General features: G+C 45.6%; 2 protein-coding genes across 6 annotated transcripts in view; both read left to right on the top strand.

Annotated features, from left to right (window-relative positions):
- Nucleotides 1-1,477: 1,477 nt before the first annotated feature.
- Nucleotides 1,478-9,584, top strand: atp5l (ATP synthase, H+ transporting, mitochondrial F0 complex, subunit g). Its single transcript, XM_070893164.1, has 3 exons — nucleotides 1,478-1,587; nucleotides 5,374-5,534; nucleotides 9,404-9,584. Exons 1-3 carry the CDS (start codon nucleotides 1,524-1,526, stop codon nucleotides 9,500-9,502), a joined length of 324 nt encoding a protein of 107 aa, XP_070749265.1. The 5' UTR covers nucleotides 1,478-1,523; the 3' UTR covers nucleotides 9,503-9,584.
- Nucleotides 9,585-19,336: 9,752 nt separating this feature from the next.
- Nucleotides 19,337-21,629, top strand: part of kmt2a (lysine (K)-specific methyltransferase 2A) — a 173,993-nt gene continuing 171,700 nt past the window's right edge. For all 5 annotated transcript variants that reach the window (XM_070894510.1, XM_070894509.1, XM_070894508.1 and 2 more), the window contains exon 1: nucleotides 19,337-19,537. In XM_070894510.1, the coding sequence (XP_070750611.1) occupies nucleotides 19,355-19,537 (183 nt within the window). In that variant the 5' untranslated portion in view covers nucleotides 19,337-19,354. The remainder of the gene's footprint in view (nucleotides 19,538-21,629) is intronic.

The raw sequence follows: 21,629 nt of genomic DNA, 5'->3' as shown, positions 1-21,629 counted from the left end.
AGAGGATTTCATTATAGGAGCAGGGAGGTCTTAATGCAGTTGTACAGGGCCTTGGTGAGGCCTCACCTGGAATATTGTGTTCAGTTTTGGTCTCCTAATCTGAGGAAGGATGTTCTTGCTATTGAGGGAGTGCAGCGAAGATTTACCAGACTGATTCCCGGGATGGCTGGACTGACATAGGAGGAGAGACTGGATCGACTGGGCCTGTATTCACTGGAGTTTAGAAGAATGAGAGGGGATCTAATTGAAACATATAAAATTCTGACGGGACTGGACAGGTTAGATGCAGGAAGAATGTTTCTAATGTTGGGGAAGTCCAGAATCAGGGGTCACAGTCTAAAGATAAGGGGTAAGCCATTTAGGACCGAGATGAGGAGGAACTTCTTCACTCAGAGAGTTGTTAAACCTGTGGAATTCTCTGCCGCAGTTTGTTTGATATCTTCAAGAGGGAGTTAGATATGGCCCTGACGGCTAAAGGGATCAAGGGGTATGGAGAGAAAGCAGGAAAGGTGTACTGAGGCAAATGATCAGCCATGATCTTATTGAATGGTGGTGTAGGCTCGAAGGGCCGAATGGCCTAGTCCTGCACCTATTTTCTATGTTGCTATGTCCATGTTTCTATGAAACTCACTACCACAGGATGCATTTAAGGGAAAACTGGTTAAATACATCTGGGAGAAAGGAGTAGAAGGATAATAATGACACATTCTAAAATTGATTTGTATTCTAAATCATTCATCAAAAATAAAAAGAATGGTTAATAATGACTTATTGATAATTGTTCTTCTTGGAGTCGAGAAGGTTCAGGAGAGATGTAATAGAGGTGTTCAAAGATATGAAAGATTTTGCTTCCACTAGCAGGAGCATCGGCAACCCGAGGACACAGATTTAAGGTAACTGGCAATAGGACCAGAGGGGGAGATGGGGAGAATGTGTTTTACACAGCTAGTTGTTGTGATCGGGAACGCGCTGCCTGAAAGGGCGGTGCGAGCAGATTCAATCGTAACTTTCAAAAGAGAATTGGATATATACGTGGAGGGGAAAATGTGCAGGGCTATGGGGAAAGAGCAAGGGGAGTGGGACTGATTGGATCGCTCTCTCACAGAGCCGGCACAGGCACATGGGCCGAGTGGCCTCCTTCTGTGCTGTACCATTCTATGAAGTTAATGATTAATGTTTCATTTTTACTTTTGAAATAATCACTAAGTATTCTTTTTTATTTTTTGATGACTTTTTGAAAATATAAAATTTAAAAAAGATTAGTAATGATATTTACAGTAATTTAAAAGTATTTAGATCTGCATTTAAAGGCATTTAGATTCATTTAATTTGTATTTAAATTCATTTAATGTGTATTTAAAGGTATTTATGTATTTAGAGCCATTGCGCTGTCTGAGAGTGTGTGTATTTAAGGCGGCGCCTGATTGGCTGGCCGGTTTGGGTGTCTATTCCAACGCCTGCTCGGTGTTTGAGGCCCCGGCGCGCGCGGTGCACTGTGGGCGGCGCAGGGTGACTTTGCGGCGATGGCGGAGGTGGCGCGGCGGCTGGTGCAGAGGGCGGCGAGCGGCGGACCCCGGCTGGCGGCGGGTAGGTGGGCCCGGGAGACAGGACAGGCCGGGGACTCGGCAGGGGTGTAGGCCCAGGGATCCATAGCAACTCCAGCCGGGCTGAGGCCGCTCCGGGCCCCAGGCTCCGGCTCTGCCCAGGCTCCGGCTCAGGCTCTGCCCGGGCCCCAGGCTCCGGCTCCGGCTCAGCCCGGGCCCCCAGGCTCCGGCTCCGGCTCAGCCCGGGCCCCCAGGCTCCGGCTCCGGCTCTGCCCGGGCCCCCAGGCTCCGGCTCAGCCCGGGCCCCCGGCTCCGGCTCAGCCCGGGCCCCAGGCTCCGGCTCTACCCGGGCCCCAGGCTCCGGCTCAGGCTCTGCCCGGGCCCCAGGCTCCGGCTCAGGCTCTGCCCGGGCCCCAGGCTCCGGCTCAGGCTCTGCCCGGGCCCCAGGCTCCGGCTCAGGCTCTGCCCGGGCCCCAGGCTCCGGCTCAGGCTCTGCCCGGGCCCCAGGCTCCGGCTCTGCCCGGGCCCCAGGCTCCGGCTCAGCCCGGGCCCGCCGCCTAACCCAGGAGTACATTCGGTGGCCGCTCGCCGCTGCATTCTAACCCAGCGCGCCGCGCTGCGGCACCATTCATTCTCTTTGCAAGTGACGGGGACAAAGTGGCCGACAGCTCCTTCAGAAGCACAATGTCTGCCCCCTAGATCTGAGCAAAGGTCTTCCACCTGATGACTCTTCCTCTCGCTGAGTGTTTGCGGCTTTTTCTGTTGTGGCCATCGGCTCCCCCTGGGATTAACAGGCTCCAGGCTGTGCTGACTGAATCAGTAACATGTGTTTTTATTATAAGATAAAATGCTGGAAACACTCAGCAGGTCATGGGGCATCTGTGGAGAAAGAAACAGAACTTTAATCTCGTTACATAATAAGAACATAAGAATTAGGAACAGGAGTAGGCCATCCAGCCCCTCGAGCCTGCTCCGCCATTCAACAAGATCATGGCTGATCTGGCCGCGGACTCAGCTCCACTTACCCGCCCGCTCCCCGTAACCCTTAATTCCCCTATTGGTTAAAAATCTATCTATCTGTGACTTGAATACATTCAATGAGCTAGCCTCAACTGCTTCCTTGGGCAGAGAATTTCACAGATTCACAACCCTCTGGGAGAAGAAATTCCTTCTCAACTCGGTTTTAAATTGGCTCCCCCGTATTTTGAGGCTGTGCCCCTTAGTTCTAGTCTCCCCGACCAGTGGAAACAACCTCTCTGCCTCTATCTTGTCTATCCCTTTCATTATTTTAAATGTTTCTATAAGATCACCTCCTCATCCTTCTGAACTCCGAGTAAAGACTCAGTCTATTCAATCTATCATCATAAGGTAACCCCCTCATCTCCGGAATCAGCCTAGTGAATCGTCTCTGTACCCCCTCCAAAACTAGTATATCCTTCCTTAAGGTGACCAAAACTGCACGCAGTACTCCAGGTGCGGCCTCACTAATACCCTGTACAGTTGCAGCAGGACCTCCCTGCTTTTGTACTCCATCCCTCTGGCAATGAAGGCCAACATTCCATTCGCCTTCCTGATTACCTGCAAACTAACTTTTTGGGATTCATGCACAAGGACCCCCAGGTCCCGCTGCATCTCAGCGTGTTGTAATTTCTCCCCATTCAAATAATATTCCCTTTTACTTTTTTTTTTACCAAGGTGGATGACCCCTCTCTTTCTGACATTGTGTTCCATCTGCCAAACCTTAGCCTATTCACTTAACCTATCCAAATCTCTTTGCAGCCTCTCTGTGTCCTCTACACAACCCGCTTTCCCATCTGTCGTTGAAACATACAAGTTACGAACAATCTTGTGTTAGGTCATCGTCCTGAAATCTGAATGTAAGAAGTCGGAGCAGGAGGAGGCCATTCGGCCCCTCGGGCCTGTTTCATCATTCATTAAGATCATGGCTGATCTTCGACCTCAACTCCACTTTCCTGCCCGATTCCTCCAAGAGTCCAAAAATCTATCTATATCTGCCTTGAATATACTCAACGACTGAGCATCCACAGCCCTTTGGGTTAGAGAATTCTGAAGATTCCCAACCCTTCTGATTGAGGAAATTCATCCTTATCTCTGTCCTTTAAATGACTGACCCCTTGTGCTGAGACCGTGCCCTTGAGTTCTCGACTCTCCAACCAGATGGAAACAGCCTCTCAGCATCTACCCTGTCAATCCCCCTCAGAATCCTGTATGCTTCAGTGAGTTCAATGTTCTCTGTTTCTCTCTCCACAGATGCTCCCTGACCTATTGAGTGTTTCCACCATTTTCTGTTTTATATTTATAAATGAGCAGCAATTTATTGTCAGCACATGATCTGGGTCTGTTGATCCCAGGAGGAGCTGTTGGCCATTTTGTCTGAATCCTGTGCAGACACTGAATGCTGCAACAACACGGCAGAATACTGCAGCTGTTTTCTGCTGAGTAACTGGACACAGATCTGTCAGAATTGCTGTCGGGACTAGTACTGAGAGGAATTTGTACCTGTAAGCTCAGATAAAATCGGTCTCGTCGTAACTGAGTTCACATCTTTAATATTTGTAAACTGCTCTTGCTGCAGTCTGAAGGTCAAAAATATTGAACTCTAACATTGGGGACTCTAGTTGCTGCAATGCAATTGCTGTAGTGAGGTCTTTAATTTATCAACACGCTTTACATTGGAAAATACTATCCGTGTCTCTCTCTGAGATGGTGAAGGGAGCGGGAGCACAGTGGTTATGCTACTGGACTTGTAATCCAGAGACATGAGTTCAAATCCCACCACAGTCGCTGGGGAATTTAAATTCAGTTAATTAAATAAATCTGGGATTAAAAAAAACTAGTGTTGGTAATGGTGACCATGAAACTACCGCATTGTAAAAACCCATCTGGTTCACTAATCTTTTTTAGGGAAGGAAATCTGCTCTTACCTGGTCTGGCCTATATGTGACTCCAGACCCACAGCAATGTGGTTGACTCTTAACTGCCCTCTGAAATGGCTGAGCAAGCTGCACTCAGTTGTTCAAGGGCAATTAGTGATAGGTAATAAATGCAAGGCCCACATCCTATGAATGCATTTTTCTAACAGTTAGAGGTCTCACATTTGTTAGAGCCTGTGGTCACTTGCCCCTAAAAAAAGCTGTCTGTGGGTAGGGCTTGACCACTCCTTAGTGCCTCCATAGATTGGCAGCGACATGAGCACAGTTGTGTATGTGTGACTTTCTCGCTCACATCTTTACCATGTAGTGATTGGTAGCTTCAGAGACTGTAGCTCCCTGATGGTTCATCGATTTCGAAGCCAGTATCTGGCGGGTCACCAGTTCAATGTGCGGTCTCTTAAGTTAGCTGAGCGCTGCAGTGGTTACGGCAGGGCTTCCGGAGTGGACTTCATTCATCTGGACTGGAAACATTAGTGTGGGTTCCCATTCCTGAAAGGTAGTGGGAGTGATCAGGAGAGTGTGATTAGACTAGATAATTCATGGAGGAAAGACTGCTTGCTGTCTGTACTTGTGTTGGGAATAGCCAGTGGTTGAGGAAGCGAGGTGTCTATCTGTGGACTTGTGCCCCAGTAGGCGATGAGAGGGGAGGGAAATGTGTCTGAAGATTGATTTGAATTCACTTCTAAATTCTATTGAAAGCATGTTTCAGGTGTCCTTGATCTTTCAGATGATCACTGGCCTGTTCATTTCCAGTTTTATTTCAGTATTTGTGGTCTATGTCCCTTTGTCTTGTTACCGTTGTAGTAGTGCATTGCCATCCTACCAAAGCTGTTGGACATACGTTTATGAATTCTGTTTCTGTTTTTCTTTTCCAGCTGCTATTAAATACACTCGGCCTCGCCTGGCTACCTTCTGGAAATATGCCCGGGTGGAGCTGACTCCTCCCTCCCCCGCTGAGATCCCAGTGGCTGTGGAAAGCTTCAAGGGCCTTGTGGCATCGTTTAAGGCCGGGAGTTACAAGCAAGTAACTGTGAAGGTAACCCGGAGTCGAAATTTACTTTTTGCTAGTTTCCAGTTTGCGTATCCAATAATAAAAACACACATTTGTTGCCGTGAATGGATCTCTCTCCCATATCCAATCCGTTTGTGCAAAGCTGGCTCAGGAAAGTATCTAAACTCCATCAGTCTTATCTAATCTCCACCTTATAACCTCTTAACTGATGACTGGTTCCTAATGAATAATGCCTATTTCATTAAAAACTTTCTTGATCTTCAGTATGTAATTGCTCTTTGTAAAATTAATTGGATCTTAGTCATGTGAACTCCAATGTGATTTTTGTTTTGCTGTTTCATTGAAGGTGATCGTGACTGATTCTGGAATAAGTTTCCTCAGGCAACTGATCCTGTAGTACTTTGCTCAAGTGGCCATTCTTCATTTCAGGGAGGTGGAAAGGGTCGTTATTTAATTGGGGACATTTTACAGCTGAGCCTGGCCCTCTGCTCTCCCAAATGTGCACCTTCAAGGAGACACTTTTGGCTGTCCACTGCCTGCAGGAACCCTTGCTATTTTCTTCTGTCTCTCCAGTCTGAGAGCTGCTGAGACCATTTGTAAAATACCCTCAATTTCTCATTAAAGCACTGAATTGCTTTACACTCTGCATTTTTCATAGCCTCCTCTGTGCTGTATCATTCTATTTGGCCCATGTGTATGTACTGGCGTTTTGAAAGAGCTATCTAAATAACCCCACTCCCCTGCACTTTCTGCTTCTATCACCTTTTCAGGCAGCGCATTCCAGATCATAACTCCATGTATATACAAATAAAAAATCTCATGTCTCCTCTGGTTCTTTTGCCAATTACTTTAACTCTGTGTCCTCTGGTTACCGACCCTTCTGCCAGTGGAAACGGTTTCTTATTTACTCCAAAACCCTCCAGTCTCCATGTAATCCGAAGTCTTTCATCCCCGGTACCATTCTAGTAAATATCTTCTGTATCCTCTCCTAAAGCCTTCACATCCTTCCTAAAGTGTGGTGCCCAGAAATGGCCACAATACTCCAGCTGAGGCCCAATCAGTGTTTTATAAAGGGTTTAGCATAACTTCCTAGCTTTTCTATTCTATAACTCCAATAATAAAGCCCGGGATCCCGTATGCCTTTTTAACATCCTTCTCCCACTTGTCCTACCTACCACCTTCAAAGATTTGTGTACGTACACCCCCAGGTCTCTCTATTCCTGCACACCTGTTAAAATTGCACCATTTAGTTTATACTGCCTCGCCTCTTTGTGGAATTCCACTGAAAATATCAGAAGGAAATGCATTTTTATTTTACAAATTAGGTATATACTTTATATTAAAAAAATAAAAAAAAATCTGCTTGGAGCCATAAAACTATTTCAGCCAGGAGTGACGGGCAACCTGCTCTCCATTTTATTCCTGCCACTAGAGGTACCCGTGAGACCACTGGAATAACATGTTTTCTCTGAATTATTTCCTCCTGAGAGATATAGCAGGCTCCTATTCTATCTCCCCGTGATAATTTGGTCAAGATTGAGAGACCCCTCCATCCCGGAGATGTATGAACCGATAGATTACCATTCTGTGGTGCGAGTGTTAGTACGTGGGTGTCCTTCCAACTGCTTGTGATTTTCCTTTTTTTGGGGGGGCCCCAAATTGCAATGTGACCATGGGAAAACCTGATGACCAATGTTAACAATATCTTCTAAACTGTCTCAGTAAGAATTGCGAGCAATCAGATTGGCTCAGCAAATGAATACTTAGCTTGGAAACACATGCCGATTCTCTCTCCCCTTTCACTGAGCATGAGCTTGGGCATATCACTTCACTGACGTGTTCAGCTTGTTCTCACTTCTGTTTTTGGAGAAGTAACTAATACTCTTTCTTTAAAATTCTTGTCTTCAGTAGCCCAGTGGATAACTGCACCATCACGTGGCACAAAAAGCTTCCAATCTTGGTCCCTGAGTTGTGCTGAATTCGCTGACCCCTAAGTAAGGGCACGATGATGTCCTTGGTGGGAGGGGGGGGGGGGGGGTTGCTGTCAGCCAGCATTCCTACTCCTGATATTAAATGATCCTGACTGGAAATTGTGTGTTGGGTGAGGAAAGAAGTGGTTTCTGACTCGTGTCCCTGCCCCTTCTCCACCCTCCCAATCATCGAGTAGCTTACTAGCACCTCTTGTCAGCTCACGCACACACTGTTGAATTGGGCTCGATACTGATTGGGCTCCTGATGCCTTTTGAGCATTTCTTCTTTAAAGTGGGGGTGGTGGGGGTGAGGGAGGGAGGGAGGGAGGGAGGGAAGAGATGAAGGGTGGAAGACTACTCCAACCTCGTGGTCTTTGTGAAGATTCATGGTACTGCCTCTGACTTTCCAATTGCTGCACTCGGGAAAGTATGAAAAATTGTTTCAAAAGACAATTTAAACTATTGGAGTTGTATTTCATTAATTCCTATCTAGGTATATGTTTTGTCAAATGGATGTATTCCAGGTAGAATGAGTGCAGATCTCCCATACTTATGCGCAATGCAAATAAAAACTTTTGTGGGAACTAATGAAAGTCGAAACCCAAGTGTTTAATGTTTATGAAATGCAATCTCTCAGCCCAGGCGATGTGATGCAAGTCTCTTTATTATTCAAAGCTGCCTGACTCCCATAGTTATTCTAACTGCTATCAGTAGTTTCCTCCAAACTTGAGATTAACCTGAGAAAATTGCAGTGACATTCCTTTTCTTTGAGGAGATATTATTTTTCCGAGTTTGTACACTCTCATTGTTGTCTCTCATTCATATGTAAATAGTCTGTACCATCTGCTCTTGCCGGCTGACTTTGCAGGTCCCAGAATGAGAACTGGTTAAATGAACTGTATAAATAGTGATATTTGGATCCCTCCTTGTATAAAAGAATTGAAAGATGACAAATATAGGATCATTTGACTTTAGGATTTTGAGGTTTCATGGCTACGCTGTTCATTGGCGCCAGTGCCAGATGAATGAGTTGAAATCTGCCTGATTTTCTTTCTCCCCCCACTAATAATCGCATCTTAGTCAATTAAGTGTTTTTGTAGGGTGGGGAGTCTTGCTTTTGGCTTTTTTGCACACAGCTGTTTTTTTTGATTCTGGGATCTACACAGTGCTGAGAGACCAGCTGGAGGGGTTAATTTACATATGAATTGAGATGTTAACAATGGACAACACAAAGTTTTTGAGAATTGCATTGAAATCTTTCAGGACAGTCTTGTGTTGAAAAGCACCATAAATGAGAATCCTGTTAAGTTGGAGTGAAGTCTTCAGTGCAGATAAATATGGGAAGGGGTAAATTAGAGGATCACTAGCATCCAGGAAACTTGATGTCCACTGTTCTGAGCTGCAACTATGTTGACCTACGCTATTTTCATCCTCCCCGTGCTAAAATCAAGTTGTATTGCACTGTCATACTCAAACTCATTCTTTCCTTGACCGGGTAGATGCAGGGAGGATGTTTCCCCTGGCTGGGGAGTCGAGAATCAGGGATCACAGTCTCAGAATAAGGGAATGGCCATTTAGGACTGAGATGGGGAGAAACTTCTTCACTGAGGGTGGTGAATCTTTGGAATTCTCTACCCCAGAGGGCTGTGGAGGCTCAGTCTTTGAGCATATTCAAGACAGATCGACAGATTTTTGAATATTAAGGGAATCAAGGGATATGGGGATAGTGGAGTTGAGGTAGATCAGCTTGAATGGTGGAGCAGGCTCGAGGGACCAAATGGCTTACTCCTGCTCCTAATTCTTATTTTGTGTTCCTAGTACCTGAAAACCTCCCAACTTTCTCCTCCTTCTACAGTCTTCAGACTTTTAACTTTGCAGCTCCGAATGACTGCCTCCAGTTTTACCCTGTCTTCTCTTTTGCAGGATGCCCTGAGGAACACACTGGTGGCCACTGAAATTGCGATGTGGTTTTACATTGGCGAGGTCATTGGCCGAGGAAGCCTGATTGGATATAACGTCTGAACTCTCCTATGTTGACCCAGAATTCCACTGTACATTAATGGATAATAGTTCAAATTAAATAAACCCATTACTAGGTCTTCGAGCACTCTGGTACTGCCTTTTGTTTTATGCATTGCACTTGTCATTTTAGTAAATCATTTTATGCCAGTCAAGATAGAGGGATGTCTGTACTTAGATATCTTTCCACTTCTGGCATTGTGGCATTACCAGATTAGACACAGTAAAGCTCTATTTAAAGCTGTATCTAAACCCTAATCGAACGGCAGCCAATACTGCACTATTGTGATCCCCAAGGCTATTTCTTTGAGTAAATGATGGGCTGTTCTGCTCTAGGTTCACTAGGGACTGGGTTGAGATTGCCCAAACTCATTTCGTACGGAATCCCTGATGGCCATTGTAGAAGAAGTTTTTTGCCCATCCATTCCGGTTTGAAATCCAGCTAGAGTCTCAAAAGTTGCCTGAATTCTTAAACCTATAATTTGTGACTAAACCAGACTGAGTTTGCACCCATGATCAGCAGTGGTTGCACAGAAATGAGCTGGTGGACTCTGCTGTTAATATTTCAATAATTTGCCTTAAATCCAGTACTTGGTCCAGAGAAATTTCAAAAACAGATTTCTTCAAGCTTCAGAGTAAGTGACAAATGTGTCTGGATTTTTATGCATCTAATTGTCACTCTTTGGAAGTTCTAGGAGAGGGAAGGATATTTGAGCTCCAGATTTATCTTTGCATCCTCTCTGCTGGGCCTTGTTTAACTGGAGTTGCTGTGAGATCAGGTAAGGATCCCTCTTTTGGGATTGATGGGACTGGGAAGCAAAGAATTCAACCTTGTGGCCTGGCTGAGAATTGTTGGAACTCCCTCACGTGAAACTGTGTGGTGGGGATAAGATTCTGGACAAACTTGTGTAACTCGCTGTTGCCATTTATTTCTAATGGTGTAAATTAATTGCTGAAATCTTGAGGCAAAACTTCCACTTCCTGTGTTGTGCATCAATATGCAAAAAAATATGTTTCCAGGCAAGTGCCTAATATGGGGAGAGAATAAGGAAATGGGCTACTGACGTGGGAATGTACCACTTTTGTGTTGGTGAGGCATAATTGTGTTCTAATTTTGCTTCAGGTACATGAACTATCATTATTCACTGCTATTGGCTTTATTGGATTGCTGAGGATCCGAAGGTCAGATAAAAGGGAATTGTGGGGGTGGGAGCGGGCGGGAAGAGCGAGGAAGAGTTCTTGCCTTTTGCTGAGTCATGCACATGCTGTGGCTGAGAGCTTTTGAATTTCTCCAGGTCTTTGGTGCTGGCTTGATTGTCCTATTTACATCATAGTTTCTCTTTCCCTCCCCCCCCCCCCCCCCCTCCCCCCAAAGACCCAAGGTGAATGGCCAAAAAACAGGTTTCAAGGTTGAAAAGAGTAGCGGAGATGTTGGAGTGAATTTTAGAAGTGGCGATTGGGTGACCAACTTGGGTTTCAAAAGCCTGTAGGTTGTAGGAGGAAAACAAATGAAGGAGGTAAGTTCTGCAGTTTTGATGGTTTGGGAGAGTTGGACAAGGATGCTGTCCATTGAGTTGATTTCAAACCTGGTAGTGTGTGTAAAATGTGCTTAGGAACAAGGAAATAAAAGTCTGAGAATTGCTGACCAATTGTAACAGATTAAAGGGACAAGGAGGACAGATTGGGAGATGATAGGGATCTGTGCTCCTAGTACCCTGCCCAAGAATGAGGAGTTAAAAGAACCTTTTGTACCAGAACCTCTTTAGTTCCCTCTCACCTCTGCTCTCCATATTCGGCATGGATGCTGATTTTCTTGGCAAGGATGTGAGGGCTGAAGAATGTCAGAGCATGAAGGGCTATGGTGAATTTATCAATGGAGGGGTGGAGTTTGAGACTTGCAAAAATCATGAATAAACTGTCTTTGAAGAATTGAAAAGAACTCTTTGCCCCATTGAAGAGAATGGAGAAGATGCAGATGTAGTGATTCAGCCAGTCCACTGCAGAGGATTGGAGAATGTGAGTACTGAGGGTGAGGGATAAATTGGATTTAGTGTGCATTTTTGCTAATTAGTCATACATTTCTGATGTAATGCCGTTATTATATTTGCTTTCAGGATTGTATTGGCACATCAGAAATTTGCAGGGTTATGGGCAAAAAGCAGGGAGGCAGAACTAATTGGAAATCTCTTTCAAAAGACACTATGAGCCAAATGGCCTCCTTCTGTACTGCATGATTCTAGGATCCGACTCTGACTATCTTGTTTGCCGTTTTGATCGAATTGCCTCACCTGGCTCCCCAGTCTTCGGATTATCACCAATGTATTCAGTATTGTACGGTAAATTCTGCAGCCTGGGGCGGGGTCTGACATCTGCATCATCCTGTCGGGGAGATGAGATGCTGCGATCTACATCTGTCTCTGGATGCTACCAGTGTTAGACTATTCTGTGCAGTATTCGAGTGATCCAGGGAATCTTGTAACTTGCCCTCATTTCCCTCAGCCAAGCTGCTTGTACCATGAAAACTACCCTGCTGAGAAAGCTTCATGTAACTGTCAGTCTCGATTGGATTAGCTGCCATTCTCCAGTGTAAATGGGCTTTCTGTAGCTACCACTGTACTGCATAACATTTTTCAGCTGTTTCAGCAAGTGGGCTGGTTTATCACTGGATCTGGTACTAGAACTGGAACTTTCTGACTATAGTCTACAGGTGGGTGGGCAGTGAATTACAGATGTGTAACATTGAATTGGTTTTGGGCCAATACAGAAATCCTTGGTATAGCCAGTTATGCATGTGCTTTGAATCAGCATACTGCTCTCCCATTTCACAAGCCCACGCCCAATGTGTAATTCACTCCTGATTATTTTCCTTTACTGTAATACAAGCTCTTTCCTTGGACTGTCACTTTTGAGCCTGGAGATTAGTTTTTTCCCCTGGCACCACTCATCCAATTTTCTTCTCCTGAAAATGCTGATTCAGGATGTGATTCCACAGGTGTTGGCAACCATCTAGTACCTGACTCAAAGGGCCATAAATAGTAACAAGAGTAGGCCCTTCAGGTCCTCGAGCCTCCTCTGACATTCAATTGCACTGTGGCTGTAATGCTCCTCAACTCCATTGACCTGACTTGGTTCCAGATCCCTTGATACACTTGTCATATCTCAGTTTTGCAATATTCGGTTGACCCTTGTGTGTAGACACAGATGCCAGCAGCTGTGGAGGTAGAGGGAGGCTAAGCAAGCTGAGCCCAGTCCTAACTATTTGTGCATTTTACACTGGAGTCACAGGAAAATGATGGGGAGTGGAAGCCCTGATTCATAAGAACAGGCTATTTGGCCCCTCGAGCCTGCTCCGCCATTCAATAAGATCATGGCTGATCTTCGACCTCAACTCTATCTTCCCCACACTATCCCCATATCCTTTAATTCTCTTTGTATCCAAAAATCTATCGATCTCAGCCTTGAATTTATTCAACGGCTGAGCATCCACAGCCCTCGGGTAGAGAATTCCAAAGATTCACAACACCTTGAGTGAAGAAATTTCTCATCTCAGTCCTAAATGGCCGAACACTTATTCTGAAACTGACCCCCTGATTCTAGACTCACTGGCCTTGCCTCGCCTCTCTTCCTCCCCTGCCACCACCCCCCCCCCACCCCACAAAAAAACCCTCGGGCAGTGATATTCTTATCCGCTGATTAAGATCACCAAATATTGCAAAAGCTGAACCTTCGTGGTGTACATGGTTCCAGTCCACACCAAGTTGTACATTTACCAACTGAGCCATTCACAACTGCTGTCGCAATCAGCAAATGCAACTGGGGTTTCAAACTGAGATTTATTGCCTGAAACCCTTGCCTGTGTAACTCTAACCTAACTCTTCATTTATTCATCCAACATTCTGGCTCCTGATTCTTCAGGTTTGAGAGTGAATGAGTGGTGAGCTATTCAACTGAGGACTGTTACAGCTGACTACATCCTAACCGTGGCAGGTTTTCTCTCCCTGGTCTGGTGATGTTTTTTATGGCACCTTCACGACTGCCCTCGCGGAAATTTTCTTGCTCCGTACAAGTCCGCGATTAAACCTGGGGCTTCTTGGTTTGTGTGGTCCAGTGCTGCATCAAATATTGCGGTGATCATTGAAGGATTCTGGATGTTTTGCGAATGCTGTTTGAAAATGACTTTTTAATGTTCAAATATTCAGGCCCCATCCAGCACTTGATTACATGATTGAGGCTACTCTCCGGGGCAGTACTGAGGGGTCAGTGGTGAGGGAGCGCCGCTCTGTCGGGGGGCGGGGGGTCAGTGGTGAGGGAGCGCCGCTCTGTCGGGGGGCGGGGGGTCAGTGGTGAGGGAGCGCCGCTCTGTCGGGGGGCGGGGGGTCAGTGGTGAGGGAGCGCCGCTCTGTCGGGGGGCGGGGGGTCAGTGGTGAGGGAGCGCCGCTCTGTCGGGGGGCGGGGGGTCAGTGGTGAGGGAGCGCCGCTCTGTTGGGGGTGGGGGGGGGCAGTGCTGAAGAATATTACAGGTCATATCTGCCTGTTGCGGTCGGGTTGATAAAACTTTGATGGCACCACTTGAAGAACAGACTTCACTCGCTGGAAGGCCACTGAAAAACAGATGAACTGATATTCCCCTTGTAGCTGTTGGCAGGATACTGCTGTGTGCAAAATACTTGATGCCGTTATCACTGCACTGAAAACTCACTTGTTATGTATGGAAAGCTTTGAGACATTTGAGAGACTATATAAATACAAGTTTATTTTCTATCTAGATCAGAACTTTAAGGTGGAGACAAATTTTTGAACGATAAGGGAGTGAAGAGTTATGGGGAGCGGGCACGGAAGTGGAGCTGAGCCCAAGATCAGATCAGCCATGATCTTATTAAATGGCAGAACAGGCTCGAGGGGCCAAATGGCCTACTCTTGCTCCTATTCCTCATGTTCTTTAGGGTGAGGTGTCCGCTAAGTAATCAGTGGAACTAACATATTTAACCTACAGCTAAGAGGTGCTGTCATTCGGATGACGACAAACCTGTGAGCTGAATGTGGTTCCCTGACCAATAGTTCCTCCCGGTACCTAAACTTCCTAAAGCAATGCGGCCACCTAATTGTACTACTCTGATTTGGAAAATCTTCAAATACAAAATGAGGTTGTGGAGCAAGTGAGCTGCATGGGGTCTCTGAGCAAAGATGAATTGAAAAATTTCTGGGATGACTGCATACATTGTGTGCATTATTGCTGTGGAAAGTTGGAAGAGATTCCATCATCAGCTTTAGTCTAGGCATGGTTAATGCACCATGGAGAAATGCATGGCATATGTGTTTCATACAAGTGACGCAGGTTGTAATCACGAAAGATTGCCGTGTTTGAGTTTCATCTCTGCCTCCAGGCAATATTGTAGGCACTGCTGATGCCAAGTTCCTATTATACAGTCGATTCTGATGAAATGTGACCCAGGTGAGATGATTAAACATGTTGCAATGCTTATTGGCTTGCATTTAAAAATACCATTACTGAGTAAGCGACGAACGAGAATTCAGTGAATCTTGCCTTGTATTTCAATCTGCTTTCTCTTAACTTCCATATAGATTCCCCCCAGTCCGCTCCCTCATTAGATTAGGTGGTCTGAGTCACACAAGTGAATTCAATAGCTATGGATTCTCCAATCACTCAATTTATTTCCTTGCCCACAATTTTCTCCTCCTCCTGACGGTGCTGAATCTCTTGCTGGGGGACAGTTCTGTGGGTCTGGTTGCCTTCCATTTCATTGCCCATTCTGCAGTGGCTTTTTAAATTGGAGGGGGAGGAAAGAGAATCACAAGGGTGCTTTCTCTCTTTCCCCCCCCCCCCCTCTCTTCTGGTCTTGATGTCAATGTGCACATTCCATCAGGCTCTGATCCAGGACACTTGCTATTTTTTTTCCTGCCTCCCTATCTTGGAAACACTAAATCTAAATATAATGCTCACCCACACAGACCAAGGTTCAACACTGGGGGGCTTGTTTGGCTCAGCACAATTGTGTATTTACCTGCTGAGCTACAGTTGGGAATCAATGTTGCATGTTCTGGTGTCTGGTTTGTTGCCAGTGTTCCCTCTAGTTTTAACTTTGGGTGCATGGTCCCTTTAAATTGGCTGTGTAACCGCTGCAAGTCTTTTACCGCCTCCAGTTGCTTTGCTGTTCCAATCATCGTGTATATTCTTGACTTGTATATGCTTGCATTTCTCTAGCTCAGACTGAATTAGTTTGTGTTCAGGACACCTTTCCCATACTGTCAGTACTATTTTATATATACATACACACTCGTCATAGTCACTTGTGGAATTCCAGCTTCCACAACTCTCCTGTTAATAAAGTCTATTCTGGAATATTTACAATGTATATCTGAAATTGGGACACCATATGACACTGTCCCAGGACCAGACACTATAGTGAGACTGAAGTCAAATATCCTTTTTAAGCAATATGTGTATATCATTTTCCTAGGTTTGATCCTGGTCTGTGCTGTTGGCTGTCCACAGCAGGTGTAACAGTAGGGTTGCTACAATTGGTGTCCCTCCCCTCCCCCAAATGGCTTTGGGCAGGGAAGGGGTCATATGCCAAATTCCTGCTCATTAGAGATTTTTGATGGAAGCTGGGTGAGAACAGGTGGGTACTTTGTTGTGATTGCTTTTCTTGCCCTGCCCTGTGATTTTAACCTGCTGCCATTAACTGATCATTCTTGCTCACAAAGACATGGCATATAAAGGTTGTTGATGCCAACGGAAAACTACTGCAGCATGAAGTTAGTTTTCCTCTTGCAACCCTGATGAGTGGGGAAAGTACTGTGGCTTCTTTCAGGTACGTGACTTGTGGAAACCAGTTGTCATAAAGAAATTCAGTTTTCTGTTTACCTGTTAGGGAATGGACACATTTCCTGCAGAGACAACTTGCTTCTCAAATGTAGAGAATGTACCCGCAGCCAAGACTTGGACCCTCTAATGTGCATATGAATCCTAGAGTTTCACCAGCTACAACTGTATCCTACCAGCTTCCCACTGCTTATCCAGTTCTTCCTACTGTGTACAGTTTTGGTGGTCTTACCTAAGGAAGGACATACTTGCCTTAGAGGGAGTGGAACGAAGGTTCATAGACTGATTCCTGGGATAGGAAAGGGGGGGGGAGAGAGATATGCCCTATGAGGAGATATTGAGTCGACTAGGCCTGTATTTCCAAGAGTTCAGAAGATTGTAAGGTTGTACATTTCTTAAGGGGCTTGACAGCATCGATGTTGAGGCTGTTTTCCTTGGCTGGAGAGTCTAGAACTAGGGGGTTCACTATCCGATTAAGGGGTCAGCCATTTAGAACTGAGGTTAGAAATTTCTTCACTGAGGGTTGTGACTCTTTGAACATCCACAGCTCGCTGGGATCGAGAATTCCAATCGTTGAGTATATTCAAGACCGGGATTGATTGATTTTTGGATACTAAGGGAATCAAGGGATATGGGGATTGTGTGAAGGTGCAGTTGAGGTAGAACAGCCATGATATTGAATGGCGGGGCAGGCTCGAAGGGCAGAATGGCCTACTCCTGCTATTTCTTATCTCCTTGTGTACCCTTTAGGGCTGTGGCTTTCAGGAGGTTAATTGGAGCCGATTGTGAATAATCCTCGCCTCCAGTGACAGGTCTATCCCACGTTCTGTTAATGCGATAGCTGGCTGATAAGTTGAGTGGTGTCCTGGGTAACTTTCTTTGGTTTTATAGTGCTATATTTCACTGCCCTTATATTTTTTTTAGGGTGAAGTTTTTTCCCTCATTCTATTATGTTCTAATCCCCTAAGTAGTTCGAGCCAGGCAGCAATTTTGGTGATTTAACCTGAACTGAGACCTTGTATTGAAGGGGTGCAGTCCTTACTGAAATCTTGAGATCATCCAAAATTTGGCTGCCCATGTCCTAACTTGCACCAAGTCCCATTTACCCATCGCCCCTGTGCTCGCGGACCCACATTGATACCCGGTTAAGCAACGCCTCGATTTCAAAATTCTCACTTGTTTTCAAATCCTGCCAAGGCCCCTCCCTATCTCTGTAATCTCCTCCAGCCCTCCCTCTTCCCCCCGGAGATATCTGCGCTCCTCCAATTCTGCTCTCTTGAGCATCACTGATTATAATCGCTCGACCATTGCTGGCTGCTTTCAGCTGCCAAGGCCCTCAGCTCTGGAATTCCCTTCCTAAATCTCTCCGCCTCTATTTCCTCCTTTTAAGACGCTCCTTAAAACCTACCTCTGACCAAGTTTTTGGGTCATTTGCCCTAATTACTCCATATGTGGCTGTCAATTCTTGGTCCTGTAATACCCGTGTGAAGTGCCTTGGGAAGTTTTACTACATTCAAGGTGCTATATAAACTACAAGTTATGAAAAACATTGCATTTGCCTTAAAATATATAATCATATCGCTGTTTTCGATGTGCCCCTACCCAGGCAGCATTATGGGTGGCATGATGCAGTTTGAATGTTGACTGCCATTTAGAGTATCCCAGATTTTCAGTGACAACAGAAGGTGGTCCACCTTGCATTCAATGGAAAATGTAAACTGCTCTTCCCACGCTGCGTCCAAACTCTCTACTTTTCAATAGTGGGGGGCCCTTCCATCTGTCTGGCTTTAAAGGCGTCTGCGTCCCAATTTGCATGTTAACCCAACCCTATTTCTCCCCCTCCTACTCCCTCTGCGTCTAATGCATTTCAAGTTGCGCCATAGCACACCGGCAGCTGGAGTGCAAGTACCACAAGTGTTGCAGTTGGGGACTGCTAATGCTGCTGCTCCTCGCTGACTTAATAATTAATAGCAAAGAACTTCTGTTTGCACTTCTACAGGGCACGTTTGTCCCGTCTGTGCCCGCAACAGAAAATGGTCTATTTAACTGCATCCTTAATTGAGAAACATATGCAAATGTTGCATTAAAATCTGACCTTTTTTTGCCACGTCGGCTGTATGCAATGTTTATAATTTTGTGCTCTCTTGCTTGCATTCGTCTTGTTTCTGTTTTTAAGATTGCATGCACTTTAATCAGATGCATTTAATATTTCCTCTCATTTTATGCTTGCATTTTGCTCTTGTTATTCAGATTCCAGAGTGCCCTCTGGACCCCGGACCCTGGTTAATGCAGTATTATTAGCTGTTCTACGTTATTCAGGATGGGATAACGATGTCGTAATATGGCTTAGTGCCCGACCCATGTATATTAAAAGTGCACCTAATTACAACCGCTAAGCTGTTGCTGAAATATGCTGATGCAGGGTTAACGGCATCTAAGCCCCGGCCCCTGCTTATTGCATAATTTCCCAAGAGATGTGGATGGACCGATCCTGACTTATTCAGTTGCCTGGGTTATTCCCCCCCCCCCCCTGAAGCAGACTCTGGGTCCCGGGCAGCTGAATTCTAACCTCGCCTCCCCCCACCGTATCCCCAACACCTGCATCCCCGGCATTCCAATTCATAGTCCGGGGTGCGGGGGCCAGCTTCCCCCAACCCACCCCCTGGGCCCGGGCCCGTGGATAGCGCAGTTTCGACAGCTTCCCGACCTGGACGCTGGCGGCGCTAAGCTATTCAGGCGGCGGGGCGCGGTGTCCGGTGCCGTCGCCGCCGCCGCCGCCGCCGACCCCATGGCTCCTCCCTCCCTCCCCTCCCTCCCGCCCCGGACCGCGAATGCGACACACACCGCCCGGCGGCGGCTGGTGGCGCGCCGCTGCCATATTCAGGTTGCGGGGTGGCGTCTTCTTCCCCTCCCCCTTAACAACCCCCCCCGCCCTACACACACGCGCGCGCACACACACACACACACACACACGCAAACACACACACATACACACAAACAGACTCCCTAAAATGGCGCACACAGCTCGGACCCGTTTCCCAGCTCGGCCCTGGAAAAAATCAGGACGGCCGCGGTCGCTGGGCTCGGCAAAGGATTTAAAACATGGATTCGACGCCGCCTTGCCCGTCTCCGCCGCCATCGGCAAAAACCTCCACAAGTTCCACGACCTCTTCGGAGAAAGCAGCAGCAGTGAGGTAAAAAAAAAATAAATAAAAATTTTTTTTTTTTTTTTTTGCTGGTGGGGGAAGGAGAAGGTGGGGGGGGGGTGGGAAAAATAAAAACATTTTCTGAGGTTTTTTTTTAAAAAAAAAAGGTGGAATGAAATGGGGAGTGAAGTATTTGGTGAGGTGGGGGTGGGGGGGGGGGATGAGGCTGGCGCTGAGCAACACCGGCCTGTCTGACAGATCCTGACGTCCAGCCACCGAGAGGGGAAGGTGGTCGAGTATTTTTTTGGGGGAGGGCCCCCCCCTTAAGCAAAAATTTAAAAAATATATATATATAGTGCTTTTCCTCAGGATATTATTCCCCCTTTTTTTTTCTTTCCTCCTCCTCCCTCCTCCCCACCATAAAAAGTTTTTTTCTCTTTTTTTTTTCCCCCCTTGTTTTTAAAAAAAAATAAATAAATAAAAATTGCCTTGAGCTGTGGAGTTGCAGCCCCGGCTCCCTTTTTCTTTTGCATTTCTAATCACCTGTTTGGCGGGCTTTCCTCCAGCGACCGCCATCATGCTCATGATGGATGCAAATTCAGCCCACAGTTTCTCTCGCTCTCGCCCTTGCTCACCTCTTCGTCTCACTCACTTTCTCTGCATTTTTTAAATTTTATTTTGCACCATTACTTTCTGTGCATGGGCTGCATTTAAAAAAAAAAAATTACACCCTTGCTTTCTGTCCCTAATAATGCATTTTAAAAAAAAATTTGCATCATTATTTTCTGTGCATATATTATTTGCACCTTTTTTTTTTAAGTTTTCTAATGTTGCATAATTTGCTGCTTTTATAATATATATTACAAAAAAAATAGACTGGAGAAGCTGGGGTTGGAGCAGAGAAGGTTGAGAACAGAGGTGTTCATAAATCATGAGGGTTCCAGACAGTGGATGAAGAAAAACTCTTCCTATTGACAGAAGGGTCAAGAACCAGAGGGCACAGATTTAAGGTGATTCGCAGAAGGACCAGAGGCGACATGAGGAAAAACTTTTTCTCCGCAGCGAGTGGTTAGGATCTGGCATGCACGGCCTGAGAGGGCGGTGGAGGCAGACTCAATTCTGACTTTCAAAGGGGGAATTGGATAAGCATCTGAAGGAAAAAATGTGCAGGGCTATGGGGAAAGGGGAGTGGGACTGGCTGAAGTGTTCTTGCAGAGAGCTGGCATAGGCTTGACAGGCCGAACGGCCTACTGTGCTGTAACCATTCTGTGATTGTATGAAACTAAGGCAGTAATCAACTTCAAACTGAAATTCATCTTTCTTTACAAGTTCATGGGGGTGGGGGGGAATTCTATTAATCTTGACTCTTTTGACTTGTCAGGGAGTAAAGTTTGCTTTTTAATAATTTGGTGAATTCTCAGCAAACCTTTCATTAACTGCCACCCCTCCTCTTTCTCTATGCTGTGTCCAGTTTTGCAGGGCCTGAATGATTCATTCATTTTGTTATACAGTTATTACTCAGCCTAGAAAATTATTCAAACCTGAGTAATTTTGAGCTTCGTGGTTTAATAAAAATAACCCCCAATGGCAAAATGCACATCATTCTTAGCAAGTTAGCACAGTATTGCAGGTATATAATTTTTTGCAGAAAATATGTCCTCTTGAATCACCACTTTTAATTACATGACTACATTGTTTCTGGGGTTTTAAGTATGGCTTCTGAATGTGCAGTACAGTTATTGCCATTGCGAAAGGGCAACTTCCACATCCTTGAACCTCTGGAGGTAGTTTTGTAACATTATAGATGTAGGGGTAGTTTATGACAGATTATTAGTCTTTAGGAAGCAACACTTACAAAATGGCAAGCATCAAAACCCTTTCCATACTTAGCATGTAAACATATTTGTCTTGAGGTGCTCTTGTCTGTACCACAGTAAAATAGAATTTCTTAAACTTGTTCTCAGACATCAAAATTGCACAATTTTGATTTGTAAATGAGTGTTGTCTAACTCAGAGTTGTTGATATAATTGTATCAAATGCTATATTTGTGACTGAACCTTAAATAAAAAAACGCCTTATAGCCCCAGATCTATCTAGTCCCCCTTTAAAGAATAGGACGATTTTATAATATCTCCCATG

Source organism: Pristiophorus japonicus, chromosome 11 (genome assembly GCF_044704955.1).
Source record: "Pristiophorus japonicus isolate sPriJap1 chromosome 11, sPriJap1.hap1, whole genome shotgun sequence".
Classification (NCBI taxonomy): Eukaryota; Metazoa; Chordata; class Chondrichthyes; family Pristiophoridae; genus Pristiophorus; species Pristiophorus japonicus.
Note: the sequence above shows the minus strand (reverse complement) of the source record. Positions and strands in the feature narration are given on the sequence as shown.

What these genes read in the sequence shown, in the direction of transcription:
- atp5l (XM_070893164.1), top strand. Translation starts at nt 1,524, where the DNA reads ATGGCGGAGGTGGCGCGGCGGCTGGTGCAGAGGGCGGCGAGCGGCGGA. An exon ending in CGGACCCCGGCTGGCGGCGG is followed by an intron (nt 1,588 to 5,373) that starts GTAGGTGGGCCC and finishes TTTCTTTTCCAG; the next exon opens with CTGCTATTAAATACACTCGG. An exon ending in ACAAGCAAGTAACTGTGAAG is followed by an intron (nt 5,535 to 9,403) that starts GTAACCCGGAGT and finishes TCTCTTTTGCAG; the next exon opens with GATGCCCTGAGGAACACACT.